Genomic DNA, 22,620 nt, shown 5'->3' with positions numbered 1-22,620 from the left:
AACGGAAAGCCTAAGCTGGCTTTGCTCCTAGCCGAGGGTTGTTTGGCTGGGTCCTTCCCCATGGGGCCTTTTCCAGGGAGTGGAATCCACTTCGGGAGGAGCCTGCTATGACCCGACGGCTCAGGCAGAGAGCAGAACAGCACCGTGTGGCTCAAGCCGGCATTCTTGGAACGGGACCCTGCGGTTTCTCTCTTATTTCATCTTGTTAAATCGGTCCTGATAATTGGGGCGGATACCAGAGATAGTAGCAGCTCCTTCACGCTGCGCTGCCATGAAATATAAAGCCCTCGCAAGCTCCATCCTCCGGCTGCAGCGGGAGGAGGCAGAGACGGAGGAAAAGGGGGTGAGGAGGAAGTGTCTATCTCCTGGGCTGTGACCTCATCCAAGCCCCGATCTGTGCCTTGGAGACATGTGTTTCAAAGTTGGCTTGAGGCACTGTTGGGAGAATGTCTTAATTTCACTTCCTTAGAACTGGCTGTGTTGAATAGTAGACCAGATACGATGGCATTGAGTGCATCTGAAAGTGGCTGCTGTGACCACGCAGAATCTGTGCTCTAGTATATTAGCAGTATCTTTATCTTCAGTTTTTCAACTCAACTTTCGTTGGATTCCTTTTCTTTGAAATGCAATATTTCATTCTTTAAGCAGGAAGGTGGGATAAGTGTGTCCAACGTATGGGAGGATGTAGCATCATTATGGAGAAAATAAAGGATTTTTTTCCTCCTGATTTGAAAAAAATTGACTATCAACATTAAGAGTTTATTTATCATACATCCATTCCCAGCATGGGCTTATAACAATGAAAATCTCTCTGAGAAGAATAGTTAAAATCAAGCGATGAGAATTCAAATAGTGTTAACTTTTATTCCAAGAAGCTAACAGATTTTTTTAAATCTAGTTACCCACAAGTATTCTTTTAAGTTATTTTTCAGCTTTTAATTTGAGCATGTGTTACATAAACCTATATACAGCCAATTAACTCATGAGTGCCGGTGTTTTACGTGTCATGTTACTTAAGTGTACTGGTACTCCATTTTTAAACTGGAAGCCTGATTCTTGAATTCTAGGAAGCGATTTCTTCAGGCAGAAGCTTATGTTTGATTAATACTGTTGGCCATTTATTGTCTCTTATTTTGAGGGATTACCCTTAAAAAGGTAAGGTAAGAGAGGATCACCTTCAGTCAGGACCTACACACATTCTATCACAAAGCAATGAGAGTTATTCTGTCCCACAAAGAACAATACAACACATTGTTCTACAGTGCCGCTTTTTATATTAGGTATAAAACCTGAATATCTTAGTACTTGTACTCACCAGAATTCCTGCTGGGACGAGAACCACATATATTTAAGCAAATTCTTTGATCAGTTTTGTGGGCTGCTGTAAATGGCCAATGATGTCAATTGTCTTCTAAGAACAGTGGATTCTGCGGACCCAAAGGCACTTTGATTTGCCAACAATGTTTGGGGTTACCAGTGAAGGGCTCGAGATGATAAAGGAGTGAGAAACTTGAAGTTTTCTGGGCAGAAATTATTTGGGAAGGAGAGAAAGATTGGTTTCAAAAGGAGTGAGCCTCTCCCAGGGAACTCTGGTAGCACTGCTTAGAAAATGGGCTAGAGACAGCAGAAAGGTAAAAAAAAAAAAAAAATGCATATGATAAAATTTACCATCTTAACCGTTTCTAAGTGCACGGTTTGGTAGTGTTAAGTATACTTACATTGTTGTGCAATCTCCAGAACTTTTTCATCTTGCAAAATAGAAACTCTACCCATGAAACAACTCCTTATTTCCCTCTTCCTCTGGCAACTAATGAGAGAATTTTACAGTGTTTTTGTGGGTTATGCAATATAACCTTCCTCTTTGCTTAAAAAAGAGAAATCTGTATTGCTCTTTAATGGTTCCATACAAACTGGGAGAATTTGATGTGGTGCTGAGTTATATGTCAAGTTGAAGTCTCAGTTTTCAGGATCTAAAGGACGAAACGGCACCTGGAATCTTTGTACTCCTTGAAAACTGGATATGAAGTATTTGGGACTTATTCTTTTCTGATTGTCCCTTTGTTATGATGGGAAGTATTGAAAATATTATTATAGATAGATAGCACGATCATGCTGCTGAAAGCTATGTGGATGTCTTGAAATAAGTACTGCCTATCATCATGTACTCTTAATGGCACAATCACACTGCCTGTAGAAAATAACATCTTTGAATTTCCCACAATTAAGAGGTGCCAATAATAAAAAAAAGAACAGATGACATTTCCCACTTAGTAAAAAACATTACAGGTGGCAAGCTGGGGTGAGCCAGGAAAGGCCTCTCTCTTCCCAAGAAAGTTATTAGTGTACTTTTGCTTTTAAATTCTAGCAGCAAAAGGCATATCTCCCTTTACAGTTTTGCTTTTAAATTCTAGCAGCAAAAGACATATCTCCCTTTACATGGCTGCTCTTTGTGTTCTCCTAAAGCTGTGAATCCTTTCTTCAGAGTTCTAGAACTTTTTGGCTGTCATGTAGTTAACTGTGCTGAATTCATGATTCAGGTACCTACATGTACTGAGTTCTTGTTTCAACTGAGTATAGTCTGTCTGGTGTTTGTAAGAACAGAATATGATGTGTAGAGTCTTAGGGCCTTCCAGGAGACAAATCCTTTAACAGGGCACAGATGATTTAACAGCTTGGCTATGGTGCCCAGAATAAATTGCTTTCATTCTCCTTACTGTTATACCTGGTAAGTTGCCAGTGTAACAGGTGAAAATTGATGAGTGGGTAGCAATTTCTGGGGCACAGACTGGAGAAGCCAGGAACTCTGAATTCCTTTGGCAACAGCTTTATCTCATGGGGCGAATTATATTGTAGTACTACCGTGCTTTATTTTTCAATTTAATCCTGTATAGAAAGGGATAATGGTTCCAACAGGCTGAGTTTATCGTTGAATGTGTTCACAGGACAGTAGAGAAAGATGCTACCTAATATGATTATCATTAAATTTTCCATGAACTGAGACATAACAGATGTTCCATGTGAAGGTAAATTTGATCAAAATCTATTTAGAATTTTATTTCCTTTAAGCATCTCTACTCAGAGGCCTCATGATAAATAGGAAAGGTCATCTTATCTATCAATCAGACAGTAAACTTTATTGAATTTCTATTGCATCCTGGGAGGCATTACTAAATATGACACCCACAGAAATCTATGTCCTTGAAGAATACAATGAGAGGAACAAATAGTAAAAGATTCCTTAGTTCTCAATTTCCTAATATAAAATTAGTGACAATATGACCTTGTCAGACACATAGTGTATATATATATATATATATATATATATATATATATATATATACCATTGCTAAGAAAGGATAAGATTGAAGGGTCCATTTCTTAATAAACTGATATTTTTCAGATTTTATATACTTTTTTCTATGAATAATTAAAAAGGGTGATTTAAAAAAACTCAACTAGTATATTGCTAAAAGTAGTGTGTGTGTGTGTGTGTGTGTGTGTGTGTGTGTGTGTGTGTATATATATATTTTTTTTTTTTTGAGATGGACTCTTGCTCTGTCACCTAGGCTGGAGTGCAGTGGCATGATCTTGGCTTACTGCAACCTCCACCTTCTGGGTTCAAGCCATTCTTCTGCCTCAGCCTCCCAAGTAGCTGGGACTACAGGTGTGTGCAGCCATGCCTGGCTAATTTTTGTGTCTTTAGTAGAGACAGGGTTTCATCATGTTGGCCAGGCTGATCTCGAACACCTGGCCTCAAGTGATCCACCTGGCCTAAAAGTAGTACTTTTAATCACACATTACTAAACAAGAAATTAGAGTAAAAAACTTGGGGAAAACTAGTTTTTTAAAAATAATTCCTAGAAGTAGGGTTTTCGGAACAGTTTGCCCTGCTGACCTTTGTTTCTTTCATGGATGGGAGAAAAAGAGAGACATGAATCTTACAAGGATGCTTTTTTTTTTTTTTTTTTTTTTTTAAGGGGGAGGGAGATCTGGCCTTTCTTACAGGTTTGTTAATCCTTGCAAGCATTATCTCTGGCTCAGCATCTTTCTTTAGGTCAGAGGCATTTCTCAGAAGAGAGCCTTTCTTCTCTACTCTGCAAGATGAGATTTTTGCCTCCTGGCTACAGAAACAGAAAGCAAAGGGTTATTGAAACAGACGACTGAGCTATTTTCCTACCACTGCTCTTTTCCAAAGCAGAGTCTAAGGTTTCTGGGGAGCCTTGCAGAATCCTTGGGAGACTTATTTTTACTCCATCACATGGCAGGTAACTGACATGTAATGGATTTCAGGGCTGTGGCTCAGACCTGAGATGCCCATGAATGACACTGGGAGATGAATGTGGAGAATATCTATCTGTCCACTGCTTTATTTCAGTCAAATAGAATCAGCTGAACTCTGTTGAACGTTGACTGACAATGTTGTTCTCAAGTGAACAAAAGAGAGAGAGAGAGAGAGAGAGAGAGAGAGAGAGAGAGAGAAAGCCTTCCTTTAAAGAACATCAGCAGAGCAAAATGGTTGATAATTTAACCTGACGCAAAGCAATGAACTAATTTCTTCTTCTTGTTTGTGAAGCCCCTGCCACCTTGTCATGACTCTGCGGAATCCATGGAGGTATTCAAACAGCACTGCCAAATAGCAGAAGAATACCATGAGGTCAAAAAGGAAATTGCCCTGCTTGAGCAAAGGAAGTAAGTACCTACCTGCCAGCACTCTACATCTGAGCACTGCCTACTGGGCAAGGACCAGGAGCAGTGGGCAGGGGGACAGGCTGAGTGTGAGGGTAAGAGGGAAGCAAGGAGGTTATAGCAATGATTCAGCAGTGCTATTGGAGATTAAGTGCTTTACTTTGTAGAGTAGCAAAAGGAATACCAGGAATGCTTCCCAGTCAAAACTTAATTTTTAAAATTAGAAATTTTAGTTCAGGAAATTAAAACTGCCAAAATACCACCCAAAACCACACTACGTTTTCTGTAAATGTGCCCAGAGGCTACAAAGCACTGTGGGTCAGTGTGAATTTTAATTACTGCTTAAATGATGGTGTTCCCACATCACATGAAGAAGCCACTGGGATAGCTCTTTGGAATAACATAAATGGATTAGTTGACTGACTACATTTTACAGGCTGGGTAAGTTTTTATCTTGATAGCTTCTTTTACCATTACAGTTCTGCTATAGGGAATTATACAGTTCTATTAATTAAAGCACTCTAATTTTACTCACTCATAACTTTGTTTCAGAATCCTTCTTTTTAATTGCACTTGATTCTGCCAGTGCCTACCCCAGTGAATCCCATTCTTTTAAACTTGCAAAGCATCAGAGCAGATACCTTTCCTTCACAGTATGGCCAATTTGGATTTCCTGTTTATTAAAGAGATATTTTGATTAATATGATCTTTTGATTACATATCCTTTTGATTACATCTCCTACGAGCTGGTAAGTGCCATAAAATCACAGGTAGTCAGGTGTTGTCACCATCAGATTCCTGGAGCCTGGTATGGTAGGTGGCACCTAGACGCTGAGTAAATTGTTGAATGTGTGAAACAGAACACAAACATATTGTGATTATTTATGTCTTATATATCACGTGCCACTACAATAAAAGGAAGGAGAGAAGAAATAAACATGCTACCATGCTCAGCTAATTAAAAAAGACTTTCTGGGGGCCTGCTGAGGTGGCTCGCACCTGTATTCCCAGCACTTTGGGAGTCTGAGGCGGATTGAGCCCAGGTCAGGAATGCGAGACCAGCCTGGCCAATACAGTGAAACCCTGTCTCTACTAAAAATACAAGAATTAGCTGGGTGTGGTGGTGGGTACCTGTTATCCCATCTACTTGGGAGGCTGAGGCAAAAAAAAAAATTTTTTTTGTAGAGATGGGATCTTGTTATCTTGCCCAGGCTTATGTCAAACTTCTGGCTTCAAGTAATCCTCCCACCTTGGGCTCTCCAAGTGCCGGTATTACAGAGTCAGTATCAGCAATAAAGGGCTACTAAGATGAATTGTTAAATTGGGAAATATGGTTATATCTTATATTTATAAATACATGAGCTTGGCTTTCCAAGGGTTATCAGTGATTATTATTATCATTAATATATATATAAAGTTTCAGAAAGGAATTGAAGATTATTAATAATGTGACAAGTATTGAAGTCAAAGGAAGATTTATATGATTAATAGCCTGTAAATAAATGTATCTTCTGGTGTGTGCATGTGAAGTGTGGTGGTATTAAAAAAAATATATATATATATATACACACACACACACACACAGACATGCAATTTAATTTTTACATTAAAGCAAATAAAATACATTTTGTTTTGAGAAGTTTGTGAAATCCTTAGAATTTTTTTGAGACTCCCAGATTGGTGGTTGACAGTGTAACATGATGGTGGACAGTATGGATTTTGGGGCCAGACTTCTGTAAGACCTCAGTTAGTGCTTTGTAAACCCTTTCTTCCTTCCTTGCTTTGCTGTGCTTCAAACATAATATCGTATCTAGACTTTTGGCTACAGGGAATTAAAAGATGTTTATTAGGAAGTCACAAATACAACTTTTCCCTCCCATGTCTGACTCTTCTTTTTGTTCTAAGAGTTTTGATAACGTTGCTTGGAATATTCAGATTGCATGGTTACACACAGTTGAGTCCTACAAAAAAATTTCATGAAGGAATTGAAGATTATTAATGATGTGACCAGTATTGAAGTCAAGGGAGATTTGTATGATATATATGATAGCCTGTAAAAGTATCTTCTGGTGTGTACGTGTGTGTGAAGTGTAGTGATATGATAGAAAAATCCCCGGTAGGCCGGGCGCGGTGGCTCAAGCCTGTAATCCCAGCACTTTGGGAGGCCGAGGAGGGTGGATCACAAAGTCAAGAGATCGAGACCATCCTGGTCAACATGGTGAAACCCCGTCTCTACTAAAAATACAAAAAAGTAGCTGGGCATGGTGGCGCATGCCTGTAATCCAAGCTGCTCAGGAGGCTGAGGCAGGAGAATTGCCTGAACCCAGGAGGCGGAGGTTGCGGTGAGCCGAGATCGCGCCATTGCACTCCAGCCTGGGTAACAAGAGTGATACTCCATCTCAAAAAAAAAAAAAAAAAAAAAAAAAAGAAAAATCCCCAGTAATTATGTCTGTATTTGTAAACTCTTCAGACTGAAGGTACTGGAGAACTTTGTTATTTAAATTAACTTTATGTGTAGCCTTTTTTTCTTTTTTTTGGAAATGCAATACTCATCCCCTAAATTACATGTTCTGTAATTTTTTTTAATGTTGCATTTGAAGAAATATCGTAGAGGCTAGGCATGGTGGCTTACGCCTGTAATCCCAGCACTTTGGGAGGCTGAGGTGGGCAGATCACCTGAGGTCAGGAGTTCGAGACCAGCCTGGCCAACATGATGAAACCCCATTTGTACTAAAAACACAAAAATTAGCCGGGCATGCTGGTGGGCGCCTATAATCCCAGCTACTCAGGAAGCTGAGGAAGGAGAATCACTTGAGCCTGGGAGACTGAAGTTGTAGTGAGCTGACATCATGCTGTTGCACTCCAGCCTGGGCAACAAGAGCAAAACTCCGTTTCAAAAAAAAAAAAAAAAAAAAGAAAAGAAAAGAAAAAATATATATATGGTAGAATAATGATGTGAGAGTGACTCCTATCTGATGTTTGAAACATATCTTTGCTGTTTGCATTGAGAGCAATGATTATTCTGGGTACCACCACAACAATATTAAACTTTAAAAAAGGGACCAGGTGCAGAACTCATGCCTGTAATCCCAGCATTTTGGGAGGCCAAGGCAGGCAGGTCACCTGAGGTCAGGAGTTTGAGACCAGCCTGGCCAACATGACAAAACTCTGTCTCTACTAAAAATACAAAAAAAAAAAAATTAGTTGGAAGTGGTAGGTAGCATACGCCTGCAATCGCCACTACGCAGAAGGCTGTGTCACAAGAATCACTGAACCCAGTAGGTGGAGGTTGCATTGAGCCAAGATCACGCCACTGCACTCCAGCCTGGGTTATACAGTGGGACCCTGTCTCAAAAAAATTTAAAAAAATAAAAAATAAAAAAAAGTCAACTTCTAGAAATATCATGGCCAGCAGGCTAGTGGAGATATTTTATACAACCATCCAGACCACACACAAGTAGGCCAGACCTTCTCCTTAGTTGCTCATACGCCTGTGTGTGTTTCTGCAGAACTCATCTTCTTTCCTTTCCCAAAATACTTGAAGTTTCTCCCTAAATAAATGGCTAGATGTAGGGTCAAGGCCAAATTCTTTCATTATATTTTTTTTTTCTTTTTAATAAAGTCTCAAGTTCCTTTTTCTTCATTCTCACTTCTACCATTTGGGCTTGTGACTTACTACTTGAAATTTGGGTTGATGCAATATTGTAACTAGTTTCCCAGCCTATGGGTTTCTTGTTGCTGGAAAATGACAGCCAGTCCTTGGCATAGATTTTAAGACCGGCTGGGGATGCCTTGGTACCTCTGTAGAACTCCCAATCTCATCCCTCAACTTCAGCTACATTGGCCTCCTCACAGGAGGTGGGTCCTCTAGTCATTGAGTCCCTGTTTACACCAAGCTCTTGGTCTAACAAGCGCCTTTTTTCTCTTTTTTTTTTTTGAGACAAGGTCTTGATCTGTTACCCAAGCTGGAGTCCAGTGGTGCAATCATAACTAGCTCACTGCAGCCTCAACCTCCTGAGCTCAAGCAACTCTCCCACCTCTGCCTCCTGAAAAGCAGGGACCACAGGCATATGCCAGCGTGTCCAGTTAATTTGAAAAAAATTTTTTAGAGATAGGTCTTGTTATGTTGCCCAGCCTAGTCTCAAACTCCTGACCTACAGCAATCCTTCCACCTCAGCCGCCCAAAGTGCTGATATTACAGAGTCAATATCAGCAATAAGGGACTGCTAGGATGAATTGTTAAAATGGGAAATATGGTAATATCTTATATTTATAAATACACGAGCTTGGTTTTCCAAAGTTTATTAATGATCATTATTTTTATTAAGACTTTACTGAAGCAGAAATTCATTTTGCAACACATCTTTTCCTGAACCGTCTTTATTTTCAAGCTAGATATATTGGGCCAAATGAACCTGATCCAAGTAGTTAGCTCTCCATTTTTTGATGATTCTGTTGAGAACTTCTTTCCCATAATTTCAAAAAGTGTGGCTGATTATGTTGCCTCTGATGTTTGGCTGGCGTGAGCTAGATGCAAAGAGAGGAGCTAACTCAAGTATTTTAAAAAAGAGCTTTTCTTTTTTGGAGTCATTCAGGCATAGCTTAAGGTTTGAACTTGAAACTGAACTTCTCTCTCATCTCCAGAGGAGGTCTCCCTGGTTCAAGTTTGGGAGAATTTGAAGCGAAGTGGTAAGAGTTGCAGAAACTATAATTTTAAATCATATCTGTTGGCTGGAGAAAGAGAGTCAGACATTTTCTAGGATTATGAACTGAGCACTGGCTGAATCCAATTTAACAAATCACTTCTGGCTTATGACCAATGATATACAGAAGCTTGTTATATTTTTACTGAACATTTTTTCTTTCTCAGTGTAAAAAAGCTGGTAAGCTCTTGAAAACTTACCAAGAATTCTGATATCTTTAAATAACTCCTGCTATCGTTTTTATCTAATTCTTTCTAGGCCTTTTGCATGTGAATAGATATTTTAATATAATTGTGAATACAGTAACATGGCATGTGTAACATGATGTTTTCCATAAATATTACAAGCATTTTTCTACAACATATAAAGCTTTTTGTATATGTGATATGAAACCATTGAAGTGAGATAGAGACATTTTGTGGCTTTTGAAATCTATCACCAAATTTAGAAAAAATAAAAAAATGAAATCTATAACCAAATTGCTTGACAGAAATTTTAAAAAGTATATTATTAAACTACAATCAACTATAAAGTTTGCTTTGCTCCAGACAGAGCATTTTATCTTGTCCAGTAGAGAACCCACTTATTTATTTTTCTGGTATGAAAGATTGTGTTAGGTACTTTGATGTTTAGAAGATTAACTTAAATGTCAGAAAGAGACAGTCTCTGAAAAGTCAGATTGAATGTTTTATTTATTTATTCTTTTTTTATTTTAATAGGTTTTTGGGGCACAGGTGGTGTTTGGTCACATGAATAAATTCTTTGGTGGTAGTTTCTGAGATTTTAGTGCACCCATCACCTGAGCAGTGTGCACTGTACTCAATGTATAGTCTGTTATCCCTCACCCCCTCCCGTCATTTCCCCTGAGTCCCCAAAATCCATTGTATCATTCTTCTGTCTTTGCATCCTCATGTTATATATTTTTTATAAATAGTTTTATTTTGTTTTATTTTATTTTTCTGAGACAGTGTCTTGCTCATTCGCCCAGGCTGGAGTGCAGTGGTGCAATCTTGGCTCACTGCAACCTCTGCCTCCCAGGTTCCAGCGATCCTTTCACCTCAGCTCCCCAGGTAGCTGGGATTGCAGGTGTGTGCCACCACTCTGAGCTAATTTTTATATTTTTAGTAGAGACAGGGTTTCACCATGCCAGGCTGGTCTCAAACTCACGGCCTCAAGTGATTGGCTTCCTAAAGTGCTAGGATTACAGGCATGAGCCTGGTCCGTTTTGTTTTGTTTTTAATTGACATGTAGTAATTGTACTTAATTATGGGGTCTAGTGTAATGTTTTCATACGTGGACACATTGCGTAATAATCAAATTGGTGTAATTAGCATATTCATAACCTCAAACATTTGTCATTTCTTTGTGGTGAGAACGTTTAAAATCCTCTCTTTTAACTATTTTGAAGTGTACATTATTGTTAACTGTAGTCACCCTATTGTGCAGGAAAGTACGAGAGGTTATTCCTCCTGTCTAACTAGCTATGTACCCATTGAACAGCCTCTCGCGTACCTCTCTCCCTACTGCCCTCCCCAGCCTCTGGTAATCACTATTCTACTGTCTACATCAATGAGAGCAGCTGTTTTAGATTCCACATATGAGCGAGATGATGTGGTATTTGTCCTTCTGTGCCTGGCTTATTTCATTTAACATAATATCCTCCAGGTTCATCCATGTTGTTGCAAATGACAGGATTTCTTTTTCTTTCTTTCTTTCTTTTTTTTTTTTTTTTTTGAGATGGAGTCTTGCTCTGTAGCCAGGCTGGAGTGCAGTGGTGTGATCTCAGCTCACTGCAACCTCCACCTCCTGTGTTCAAGCGATTCTCCTGCCTCAGCCTCCCAAGTAGCTGGGCAGGTGCCTGCCACCACGCCCAGCTAACTTTTTTTTTGTATTTTTAGTAGAAACGGGGTTTCATCATGTTGGCCAAGATGGTCTCAATCGCTTGACCTCATGATCCACCTGCTTTGGCCTCCCAAAGTGCTGGGATTACAGACGTGCGTCACCGAGCCCAGCGCAGGATTTCATTTTTTAAAATGGCTGAATAGTATTCCATTGTATAGACATACCACGTGAAAAAAACCTATTCTTTTGTTGATGGACACTGGACACTTAGGTTTATCCTGTATCCTGGCTTTTACAGTTCGGTGGTTTTCAGTGTATTCACAGAGTTGTACGACTGTCACTAACTTTACAATGTTTCCTTCACTCCAGAAAGAAATCTTTGGTAGTTACTGACTTCTGGACTTTGGCAACCAACAATCTACTTTCTGACATTTCGTAGAAATGGAATCATATAATATGTAATATTTTGTGATAGGCTTTTTTCACTTAGTATAATGATTTTAATGTTCACTCACTTTGTATCATGCATCAGTACTTTTTATTGCTGAGTAATATTTCATTGTATGAATATGCAATATTTTATCTTTTCATAGGTTAATAAACATTTAATGGGTTGTTTGCACTTCTTGGCTATTGTGGATAATGCTGCTATAAACATTGACAGAAAAGTTTTGGGGTAGACGTATGTTTTCAGTTCTCTTGAGTAGGTTCCTAGCAGTAGAATTGTTGGCTCATCTGACAACTAAATGTGCAACCTTTTGAGGAGCTGCCAGACTGGTTCCAAAGAAATTGACACTTTATATTGTTGCCAGCAGTGTATCAAGGTTCCAAATTTTCCACACCTTTGCCAACACTTCCTGTGTCTTTTAGATTCTAGCCATCCCTTCTGGGTGTGAGGGAATGTGTCTCTGTGGTTTTGATTTACAGTTGTCTGATGGCTGATGATGTTGCAGAGGTTCTCATGTGCTTTCTTGGCCATTTCTATGTCTTCTTGGAGAAATCTCCCTAAAGATCTTTTGCCTATTTTTAGTTTGCTTGTCTTTTTGTTTCTGAGGTGAAAAATGTTATATAATTTTAATGTGTTCAGGCAAAACATTAAAAAGGGGTTTTCATATGAGGCTATCAAAATCAATGTGACCTGTATTCTCATGTCTTTTAAAAATGTATAAAATGATGATTGAGGGCTGGGCACAGTGGTTCACACCTGTAATAACAGCACTTTGGGAGGCTGAGGTGGGCGGATCATGAGGTTAGGTGTTCAAGACCAGCCTGGCCAACATGATGAAAGCCTGTCTCTATCAAAAATATAAAAAATTAGCCAGGTATGGTGGCATGCACCTGTAATCTCAGCTACTCAGGAGGCTGAGGCAGAAGAATTGCTTGAACCCGGGAGGCGGAGGTTGCAGTGAGTCAAGATCATTCCACTGCATTCCAGCCTGGGCAACAGAGCAAGACTCTGTCTCAAAAATAAAAAAAAAGATGATTGGGGAAGCAACAGCTCATCTAGGGGAATGTATCAGGATGGGGCAGAAGGGTGCATACGTAATTTGCAAAGGCATAAGATAAAATTAATGCAATTTTGATTTGTTTTTAGTCATGATATTTATTCTGAGATTTCTAATAAGGGGAGATTTTAATAAGTTTTATGTTTAACCAGAAGAATTTATTCGTTTAGGATTTTCCCAAAGGCAGAGGCTTTTAAACTGTGTGCAGAGGAGTCTCTCACAGGTTGGGGAGAGAGAGCGTGTGAGGCAGGGGACTGTACCAAGATCAACCAGAGAAGGTCCAATTGTTTCTGTTTTATTTGTGTCCCTTCAGGGTATGATTTTCTTTGAAAAAGGATTCCACAGCAAGATAACACCAAGTTTCTTTAAAGTGTTGTCGTTACAGTTTTCCTACAGTACCTTCAGCCTGCTTCCTCAATTCTAGAGTGAGGCCAGCATCAAATGTGGACACATTGTTTGGTTAATTTGGGCTGCAATATATATGTAAGGATTAGGGAAAGGCATAGGAGGTAATGTCTACAAGGACAGAGTTGGGATTCTGTAGTTGAAAGAAGTCTTGAAATTTGTTCAACTCAGGTGTAGGAAACATAGGAAGATAACAACCGAATCTGAGGGACAAAGTCTCAACCAAGAGAAAACGATAGTCATCCTCCCTACAAGACAATAGGCAGCATCTTAAATTATGAAAAATTATATACAGATTTTTTTCTAAATTATTATTTGTACAATTTTTTGTGTTCTTAAAATGATCAAGTTTTTGACTGTTAAAGAACCTGTGATTTTTTGTGTATGGTTAGTATTTTAGATGTGTCTGGTACAGATGCTAGAATAAAGAGATATAAAACTTGTAAAGCTGGACAAAAAAAGTCATTGGAGGCAAGTAGAGATGGGTAAGCATTCAGAAGTGCAGAATGAACCTTTCTACTCCATCATGCTAATAATTTAATTTGTTTGCATTGAATTCTGTGCTTCTTCCTGCCCTGTACCCCGAACCTTCAGGAAAGAGCTCATTGCCAAGTTGGATCAGGCAGAAAAGGAGAAGGTGGATGCTGCTGAGCTGGTTCGGGAGTTCGAGGCTCTGACAGAGGAGAATCGGACGTTGAAGTTGGCCCAGTCTCAATGTGTGGAACAACTGGAGAAACTTAGAATACAGTATCAGAAGAGGCAGGGCTCATCCTAACTGTCAATTTCTCACTGTGAGCATACGAGGTTGATGGCGGCTCTGTGCTGGCCAGAAGATTTTTATTTTAAAAGAATAGTGAGTCAGATCTGTTGCTTTCCTGTATTAACCCCATGGTAACTGTCTATAATGAGTTTGCTGCTTGCCAGCTTCTAGCTTGAGAGAAGGGATATTTGAAATGAGATCGTTCACATGAAACTATTACTAGTATATGTTTTTGGAGATCAGAATTCTTTTCCAAAAATACGTATATTTTTCTTTTTTAGGAAGATATGATCATGCCGTACAACAGGGTAGAAAATGATAAAAATAGGCTATTGACTGACCCCACTAAGAATCATGGGCTGAGCAGAGTTAAGCCATGCAACAAACCTGTAACATGTTCACTGTAGTTTCACATATGCACATTTTTAAATTTCATGCCTTTAATATTTCAAATATGCTCAAATTTAAACTGTCAGAAACTTCTCTGCATGTATTTATATTCCCCAGAGTATAAACTTTTATACTCTGATTTTTATCCTTCAGTGATTGATTGTACTAAGAATAAATGGTCACATATCCTAAAAGCTTCTTTGTGAAATTATTAGCAGAAATCACATTTGTAACCAAAGCACATTTGCCAATGCTAACTTGCTATTGTAATAATAAACAGATAAGGCTGCATTTGCTTCATGGGATGTGACCTCACAGTAAACATCTCTTCCTTTGCCTGTGTGTGTTCTGGGGGAAGGGGGGACATGGAACAATGTTGTTTGGATATTACTTGGGTGAGTGCCCATGAAAACATCAGTGAACTTATAATTACTGTTTTGTTTTGGATTTAAGGAGATATTTTAGATCAATAACAGCTAATAGGAATACGTGAGTAAATTCAGAATTAAAACAATTTCTCCTTATTCCATCTATCACCATATTTTCTCAAATTGATCTCTTTGTTATATGTCCATTTCTATTCATGTAACTTCTTTTTCATTAAAAATGGATCAAAACTGATGGTTTCTATTTTGCTCCTTTCTTAATCTCCTTTGTACTAGAAGTTGGGATGAACTAGCCCTGGTCCAAAATTGGTTCTTAGCTGTATTTGCATGTGCCAAAAAAAGAAGCGAAGTTCCATTTATTTTATTTTATTTTATTTTGAGACTTCATCTCTGTTGCCAAGGCTGGAGTGCAGTGGTGAGATCTCAGCTCACTGCAACCTCTACCTCCCAGGTTCAAGCGATTCTCCTGCCTCAGCCTCCCAATTAGCTGGAATTACAGGCACCTGCCACCATGCCTGGCTAATTTTTGTATTTTTAGTAGAGATGGGGTTTCATCATGTTGGCCAGGCTGGTCTTGAACTCTTGATCTCCAGTGATCTGCCCACCTTGACCTCCCCAAGTGCTGGGACTACAGGACCACTGAGCCTGGCCTGAAGTCCCATTTCTTAGAAAGACTATGATTTCTCATATAAACAACTCAGACCTTCAATACTGAATGTGATTCATTTGTATCTTCAGGTATTTTTCCAAACAACAGAAAAAAGGAATAGTTCATTAAAACAAAATGACCTCAGATAAACTAGTGGTTTTGAAACAGGGGTGATTTTGCCCCCAGGGGACATTTGACAGTGTCTGGAGATAGTTTTTGTTGGCGCAGCTGCATGAAGGTACCTAGAGGACAGAGTCCAGGATACTGCTAACTGTGCTGCACAACAGCGCCTGCCAACAGAGAGTTGTCCGCCTCAGTGTAACAATAGTGCTGAGATTGATATGCCCTGGGATAGACAAGTCTCTGGACAGTTTGGGCAAATGTCACGGGAGGCACGGTGCAGGGCCACAGGTTGTTTTGCCACGTGGTGCAGAGCTGGGAGGCCCTATGCATATCAGTCTTCAATTTCCTCATTTGTGAAACGGAGCTTTTTAATAGACCTCAAAGTTTTCATGTTATGTGAGCCTATTCACCCTTAAGCTGCTTTAACATTTGACCAAAGGTGAAAGTCTCTACTGTTGGAAGAAACTTCTGTTTCAGTAACCCACCTGCTCTTTTTAGTATAAGCCTAGTAGACACAAATATGAAGGAGGAATTGTTCACTAAGTTAATACAAATCAAAGTCAGCAGAATGGGAGGAAGAAAGGTAAGTTACTCATCTTTAAAGGTAAAGATTAGTTTTTGGAATCTGCTCATCTGAAGACAGTTGCATATATTTACAGAATTCAAGCAGTCATAGTCCCTTCTGGAAAATGGGAAGGCAGGAAATATAGTTCCAAAATCTCTTTGCTTTACCAGAATAAAAATAATTTAACCAAGTAAAAATATTTGAACACAACTATTATTACATTAAGGAATCACTGTTAGTTTTCTTAACTTTGCGGGTGTTGGCTTGAATTTTTACTGTTTCCCAAAGATACATAATTGTCACTCAAAAACAAGAATTTCTCTAGGTGTATATGTTTTTAGCAGATTTTTATTTATTAGAACATGAAAATATCACCTTGTTTTTTAGCATGTCAGAAGATGGAATTTCTTACATTATCTGCATCTTTTTTTGTTAATTTGACAAATTTCCACCCATCTTTTTTTTTTTTTACCACTGTATATTATCTACATAATGCAGACCATTTAAGAATTTTCTATCTTCAATTATGTTTGCAATATTCTTGCTATTAGCAATAATGACAATATTATAGAGCATAAAAATGAGCACAGAAGTATTACGGTGTTATTATAACTCTAGTATTAGGGCGGAGGTGCTTGCTTTAGAGATAAAACTAAAATAAAATGTAACATAGTCTGTAATTGCTCTACTAAATAATTTGCTATTTATGGACAATTTATCTTGTGTAGACATGAAAAGAATGTGGTTACACGTAGCTAGAAAATTTATAACCATTGGTATGGGCAGGGCATGTTTCTCTAGGTCATCCTGGTACCTGGGTTTGAGTGTATGTGTAACTCAGTACAAGTAAGGAACTAAAAGAGATCTGGAACTGAAATTCGAGTCAACGAAAATGTATTATATACACTTAGCTAGTGCAGGGTAGAAGAACAGCAATAGAAGAGGCAAAGATGACAAAGATAATATTATTCTAGCACATTTAGGGATGGATTGCACTAGACAGAATAGAGGCACAGGGAATTGTTAAAAGGCTAATAGAAAAGTGTGTGCAAGGCAAATCTAAGTGACAGCAACTGAAAGGGAGTGACAGACTAAGAGGGATGGGGAAGACATAATGAGAAGTAGACTCCACGGGGCTTTGGGTGGATTGCATGTGCGACTGAAGAAAGGAAGAAGAACGGAAAGAACATTCCATGACTTCCTTTTGTGCCAGAGTATACTAGGTGCTTTGTATAGGCTGTATTATTTTAACAACCTGAGAGGCAGCTGTGATTATCCGCTTTCACCAAAACCAGAAACTAATGTTGTATAATTTGTAGAAAGTTCTCAGAGCTGGGATTCAAGTGCAAAGTTTCATTCATTCGTTAATTCATATAGTCAATATTTATTGAATGTCCATGCTCTGCCAGGCATCCTGGAAGATAGCAGGGACACCAAAGTGAACAATAGAAACAGGAGTTCTATTGAGTTCTCAAGGAACCCTTAGTCTAGTAAGGGAGGTAGACATTTATCTTAATACACAAATGGGATAGTGTTAAAACATATCAAAACATTTCTGTAAGAGGTAGAGCCTAATTTCTCTACCCTTTAGTGTGAGTTGGACTTAAAGACATGTTTTTAACAGAGTCAAGCAGAAGTGACAACATGTGAGTGACTTCTCAGTCTACGTCATGAAAGACATTGGAGCTTCCTTCTCACCTGCTCTCTTGGATCGCTTGCCCTGGGGTGAGCCAGCTGCCAGAGAAGACCATAGGGTAAGGAACTGACACTTTTGGCCAACAGCCACCTAAGTGACCTTAGAAGCAGATCTGCCAGCCCCAGGCAAGACTTCAGATGGCTGCAGTCTGGCTGGTGTCTGGAGTGCTCCCTCAGAAAGTCTCTGAGTCAGAACCACCTGGCTAAACTGCCCCTGGTTCCCGATTCTCAGGAACTTTGAGGCAATAATTCTGGTTTTAAGCTGCTAAGTTTGGGGTGATTTGTTACGAAGTAATAGGTAATGAAGATAACCACTTAAATGAGATAAGTGACAAAATAGAGTTGATGAATGCACCTTAAAACCAGAATCTTACTGAGAGGAGGGAGTCTGGGATGAGATGACTTCTTAGTGTATTGTCTACTGAGCTAAGAGGTGAAGAAGGCATGTGGAGGAAGACAACCTAAACCGAGTGAAAACACATGCAAAGGGCCTGTGGCATGCTCAAGACCTGAAGGAAGGCCAGGATGACTGAGCATGAAGGGATCGGGAGAATATAGTATAAGGTAAGGTGGTAGAAAAGGGAAAGAACATGAAGATCATATTAAGACCGTTGGCCTCAAAGCAAAGAGAAACCATTGGCGAATTTAAAGCATGTTACAGGTGTAACATGTTTTTTGCTAGGAAAGCATATTTTAAGAGTTTTCTGGTTGATTGCAGCAGCTCACACCTGTAATCCCAGCACTTTGGGAGGTGGAGGGGGAGCAGTGAGTGGATCACTTGAGGTCAGGAGTTCGAAACCAGCCTGGCCAATAGGGTGAAACCTCATCTCTACAAAAAAAAAAAAAAAAAAAAAAAAAAAAATTAGCCAGGCATGGTGGCACATGCCTGTAATCCCAGCTACTTAGGAAACTGAGGCAAGAGAATTGTTTGAATCCAGGAAGCAGAGGTTGCAGTGAGCCAAGATCATGCCACTGCACTCCAGCCTGGGGCCGACAGAATGAGACTCAGTATCAAAAACAAAAAAGCGTTTTTTAAGTTACCTAATTTAAGTTGCTTAGAGTGCTATATAGGGTTATTTATACTATACATATTTAGATCAATAGATAGTAGAAAGATGATAGGGTTATTCCGATGGGGTAGTTATACACATTTTACTTGCCATGTTCCCTATGGTTATTATTATTTTGTATTACAAGAAGGGAAGATCCTCAGACTGCATCCTCTCTCTCTTACTTTCCCAGAGGAAAAGCAGAACAGTTCCCAATGGCAAATGGAAGTTGCAGTGAAGCAACACCCAGAGCCAGCGTCAGGCTCCAGATAGAACGCTACACCGCCACCTGTGGTTTCCCAGATCCCAGGCAAAAAAAAAAAAAAAAGAAAAGAAAAGAAAACAAAATAAACAAACAAAAACCAAAAAAAAAAAAAAAAAAAAAAAAAACCCCAGCAAGACACAAGAGAAACTTCTCTAGTAGCAAGCTATAGAAATGATCCCTGAAAGCATAGTCTTTGTAAGATCATTTTAACGACAATTTTTCTCCTCAGGAAATAGGTAAGCCCTCAGCAGTATCAAATAGCCTGGCAGAATAAAAAGCAGATTGAGTCGGCCTCCGCTGTGACCATTAACATGTTTAATATGGTGACACCAAACAATCCTGACTTTATGAAAATGTCTACAATCCATCTTGTTTTTTTTTTTTTACCACTTTAGAATTGACGAACTCCACGTGGCAACAGAGTATTCTTCTTTTTTTTTTTTTTTTTTTTTTTCTGAGATGGAGTTGTGATCTGTCCCCAGGCTGGAGTACAATGGCAAGATCTCGGCTCACTGCAACCTCTGCCTCCCTGGGCAAGTGATTCTCCTGCCTCAGCCTCTCGAGCAGCCGGGACTACAGGTGCGTGCCACTATGCCCAGCTAATTTTTGTGTTTTTAGTAGAGACAGGTTTTCACCATGTTGGCCAGGATGGTCTTGATCTCCTGACCTCATGATCCGCCCACCTCGGCCTCCCAAAGTGTTGTTATTACAGGCATTAGCCACTGTGCCTGGCCGGGAGCAGAGTATTCTGAAACAGAGCTCTTAAAACCATATTTTTCACCTCTCTTATTTATCTATCTATCTATCTATTGATTGATTGAGACAGGGTCTTGCTCTGTCACCCAGGCTGGCGTGCAGTGGTGTGATCATGGTTCTCTGCAGCCTTGACCTCCTGGACTCTAGTTATCCTCCCACGTAGCTCAGATTACAGACGTGCATCACCAGGCCCAGCTACTTTAAAAAATATTTTGTAGAGACAAGGGTCTCACTTTGTTGGGCCAGGATGGTCTCGAACTCCTTGGCTCAAGAAATCCTCCCACCTTAGCCTTCCAAAGTGCTGGAATTACAGGCATGAACCACCACACCTGGCCTGTTATTTTTAAAGAATGAGAATAATGTGAGCTGGGAATGCAGCTCACATCAAACATGAACATAAGGGAAATGCACAAAGTAAGAAATGAAATCACTCACAAAGCTGATAGCACGAACTTCTAGGTTCCAGTTCTACTAATAGCCTGTGTTTTAATTCACTGGGAATATATTCTTTAATTTCTCATAATTACAAACAAATCCTCCCTGTAAGAAAAATTTATGCTTAAGAGAGTATTCCCAGTTACAGTGTTAAAATCATATCCTTTCATTTTTCTCTGAAACTCTTTGAAAATGTCCCTGTTCAGTTGTTTGTGTGTACTTCTCAGGCAGTGCTGAAGGGAGAGAGATAAAAAGAGGAGTTGCTTACAAATGCAGATGATTGGGGCTGTGACAATGACCATGAGCTGAGGGCCTGAGTCACACAAGCTGGAAAACAAAGTTTTTCCCTAAGGAGTTGGACTTTTTAAAATTTTTTATTGGCTGTTTTTGGAATAAGGCATTTAGGACCAGCATTATGGGCAGAAGGATTCAGTGTGCATGAAGGAGAAACCAAGTTTTTCTACAGCCAAAGAGGAGGAATTTGCATTTGTAAAATGTTATACTCTGTTTTATTTGTCACTGAACATGTCTGGGCAGTGGCTGTTCTGTCAAGTCTGAGTCCTGAAAAGGGAAAGAGAAAGAGATTTAGGACAAGGTAAAATGATACACAAAACAGCATTTCCCCCAGCTTCTTAATTGTCTGCATACTTCTCATAAATGGAGTAAATGCTGAACAAGCTGACTTTTTCCCATCATTCCTGTAAATAAGGATATGACTCACAGACCTTGCAATCTCTAAAATACCATAGATACTACAGTGATTCGATTATTTTAAAATAGCTGGGGAATAAAACAGCAAGAAACTGGTCCTGGGTAAGTTAGGATGGATTCTTTTTTGTTTGTTTTTGTTTATCATTTAAATTGTTATTGTATCTCACCCTAAGTATTCTGACAACCTCTAGTTTGCCAGACAAATCTTAGGAATTTATGAGTTCTGGAAACTAACAATATGAACATGTTGGTCAGATCTCAGATTCCAGGCCCTCCCCTCTCCCCTACGAAAAAACCCAGTAAGACACAAGGCTCACCATGGAGTCACTGTGATTTGCAGGCAAATATGGATTTGTTTATATGATCTCCTTTTCTCTAAAGCACAGAGAGATGAGTGTTGACAGCACTTAAATACACTGACCCCCACCTCCAAATAACACGAGTGCTGCTAATAACAGTAATTTCTATTAAGCCTACTGAATGGCTTTTGTTGATCTTTAACCTGACTGGAAATGGGAAACAAATGACCTCTTTGTAATCAGCCAACTGCTAAAACCCCCTAGTAGTAGTATTCAGCAAAAGTAGGTGTGAGTTTGAGATTCAAGATTAAGGTTCAAGTAGGAAATCTCCATTTACCCTGCATTTCAGCCTTACACTGTGTCAGTCAGGGGCTTGGAAGGAAAGAGAACACTTAAGAAGGGGTGAAAATCTACAAAGAACTGAAACAGATTTACAAGAAAAGAATAAACAACCCCATCAAAAAGTGGGTGAAGGATATGAACAGACACTTCTCAAAAGAAGACATTTATGTGGCCAACAAACCTGAAAAAATGCTCGTCATCACTGGTCATTAGAGAAATGCAAATCAAAACCACATTGAGATACCAACTCATGCCAGTTAGAATGGTGATCATTAAAACATCCGAAGACAACAGATGCTGGAGAGGATGTGGAGAAATAGGAACATTTTTACACTGTTGGTGGCAGTGTAAATTAGTGCAACCATTGTGGAAGACAGTGTGGCAATTCCTCAAGGATCTAGAAATAGAAATACCATTTGGCCTAACAATCCCATTACTGGGTATATACCCAAAGGATTATAAATCATTCTGTTATAACAACACATGCACACATATGTTCATTGCAGCACTGTTTACAGTAGCAAAGACTTGGAACCAACCCAAATGCTGATCAAGGATAGACTGGATAAAGAAAATGTGCACACATACACCATGAAATAGTATGCAGCCATAAAAAAGGATGAGTTCATGTCCTTTGCAGGAACATGCATGAATCTGGAAACCATCATCCTCAGCAAACTGGCACAAGAACAGAAAACCAAACACAGCATGTTCTCACTCATAAGTAGGTGTTGAGCAATGAGAATACATGGACACAGGGAGGGGAATGTCACACACTGGGGTCTGTTGAGGGGTGGGGGGCTAGAGAAGGGGTAGCAGGGGATGGGGAGATTGGGGAGGGATAACATTAGGAGAAATACCTAATGTAGGTGACAGGGGGATGGAGGCAGCAAACTAAAGTGACATGCATATACCTATGTAACAATACTGCAAGATCTGCACATGTACCCCAGAACTTAAAGTCTAATAATAATAATAGTAATAATATTTTTAATAAGAACTAAAAATATATATATATTAAAAAAAGAAAGGGTGGAAAAACTTAATGAAGGAA

At 39.3% G+C, this 22,620-nt stretch overlaps 1 protein-coding gene and 1 pseudogene across 4 annotated transcripts in view; one reads left to right on the top strand and one right to left on the bottom strand.

Moving 5' to 3' along the window:
- MAP3K7CL (MAP3K7 C-terminal like) overlaps positions 1-14,912 on the top strand; it is a 77,093-nt gene extending 62,181 nt beyond the window's left edge. For all 4 annotated transcript variants that reach the window (XM_074389395.1, XM_010338341.3, XM_074389393.1 and 1 more), the window contains 2 exons: positions 4,574-4,689; positions 13,736-14,912. In XM_074389395.1, the coding sequence (XP_074245496.1) occupies positions 4,574-4,689; positions 13,736-13,916 (297 nt within the window). In that variant the 3' untranslated portion in view covers positions 13,917-14,912. The remainder of the gene's footprint in view (positions 1-4,573; positions 4,690-13,735) is intronic.
- A 4,006-nt stretch (positions 14,913-18,918) lies between these two features.
- LOC120368490 (small nucleolar RNA U3) lies at positions 18,919-19,217 on the bottom strand (annotated as a pseudogene).
- Positions 19,218-22,620: the final 3,403 nt, after the last annotated feature.

This window comes from Saimiri boliviensis, chromosome 18 (genome assembly GCF_048565385.1).
Source record: "Saimiri boliviensis isolate mSaiBol1 chromosome 18, mSaiBol1.pri, whole genome shotgun sequence".
Taxonomy (NCBI): domain Eukaryota; kingdom Metazoa; phylum Chordata; class Mammalia; order Primates; family Cebidae; genus Saimiri; species Saimiri boliviensis.
Note: the sequence above shows the minus strand (reverse complement) of the source record. Positions and strands in the feature narration are given on the sequence as shown.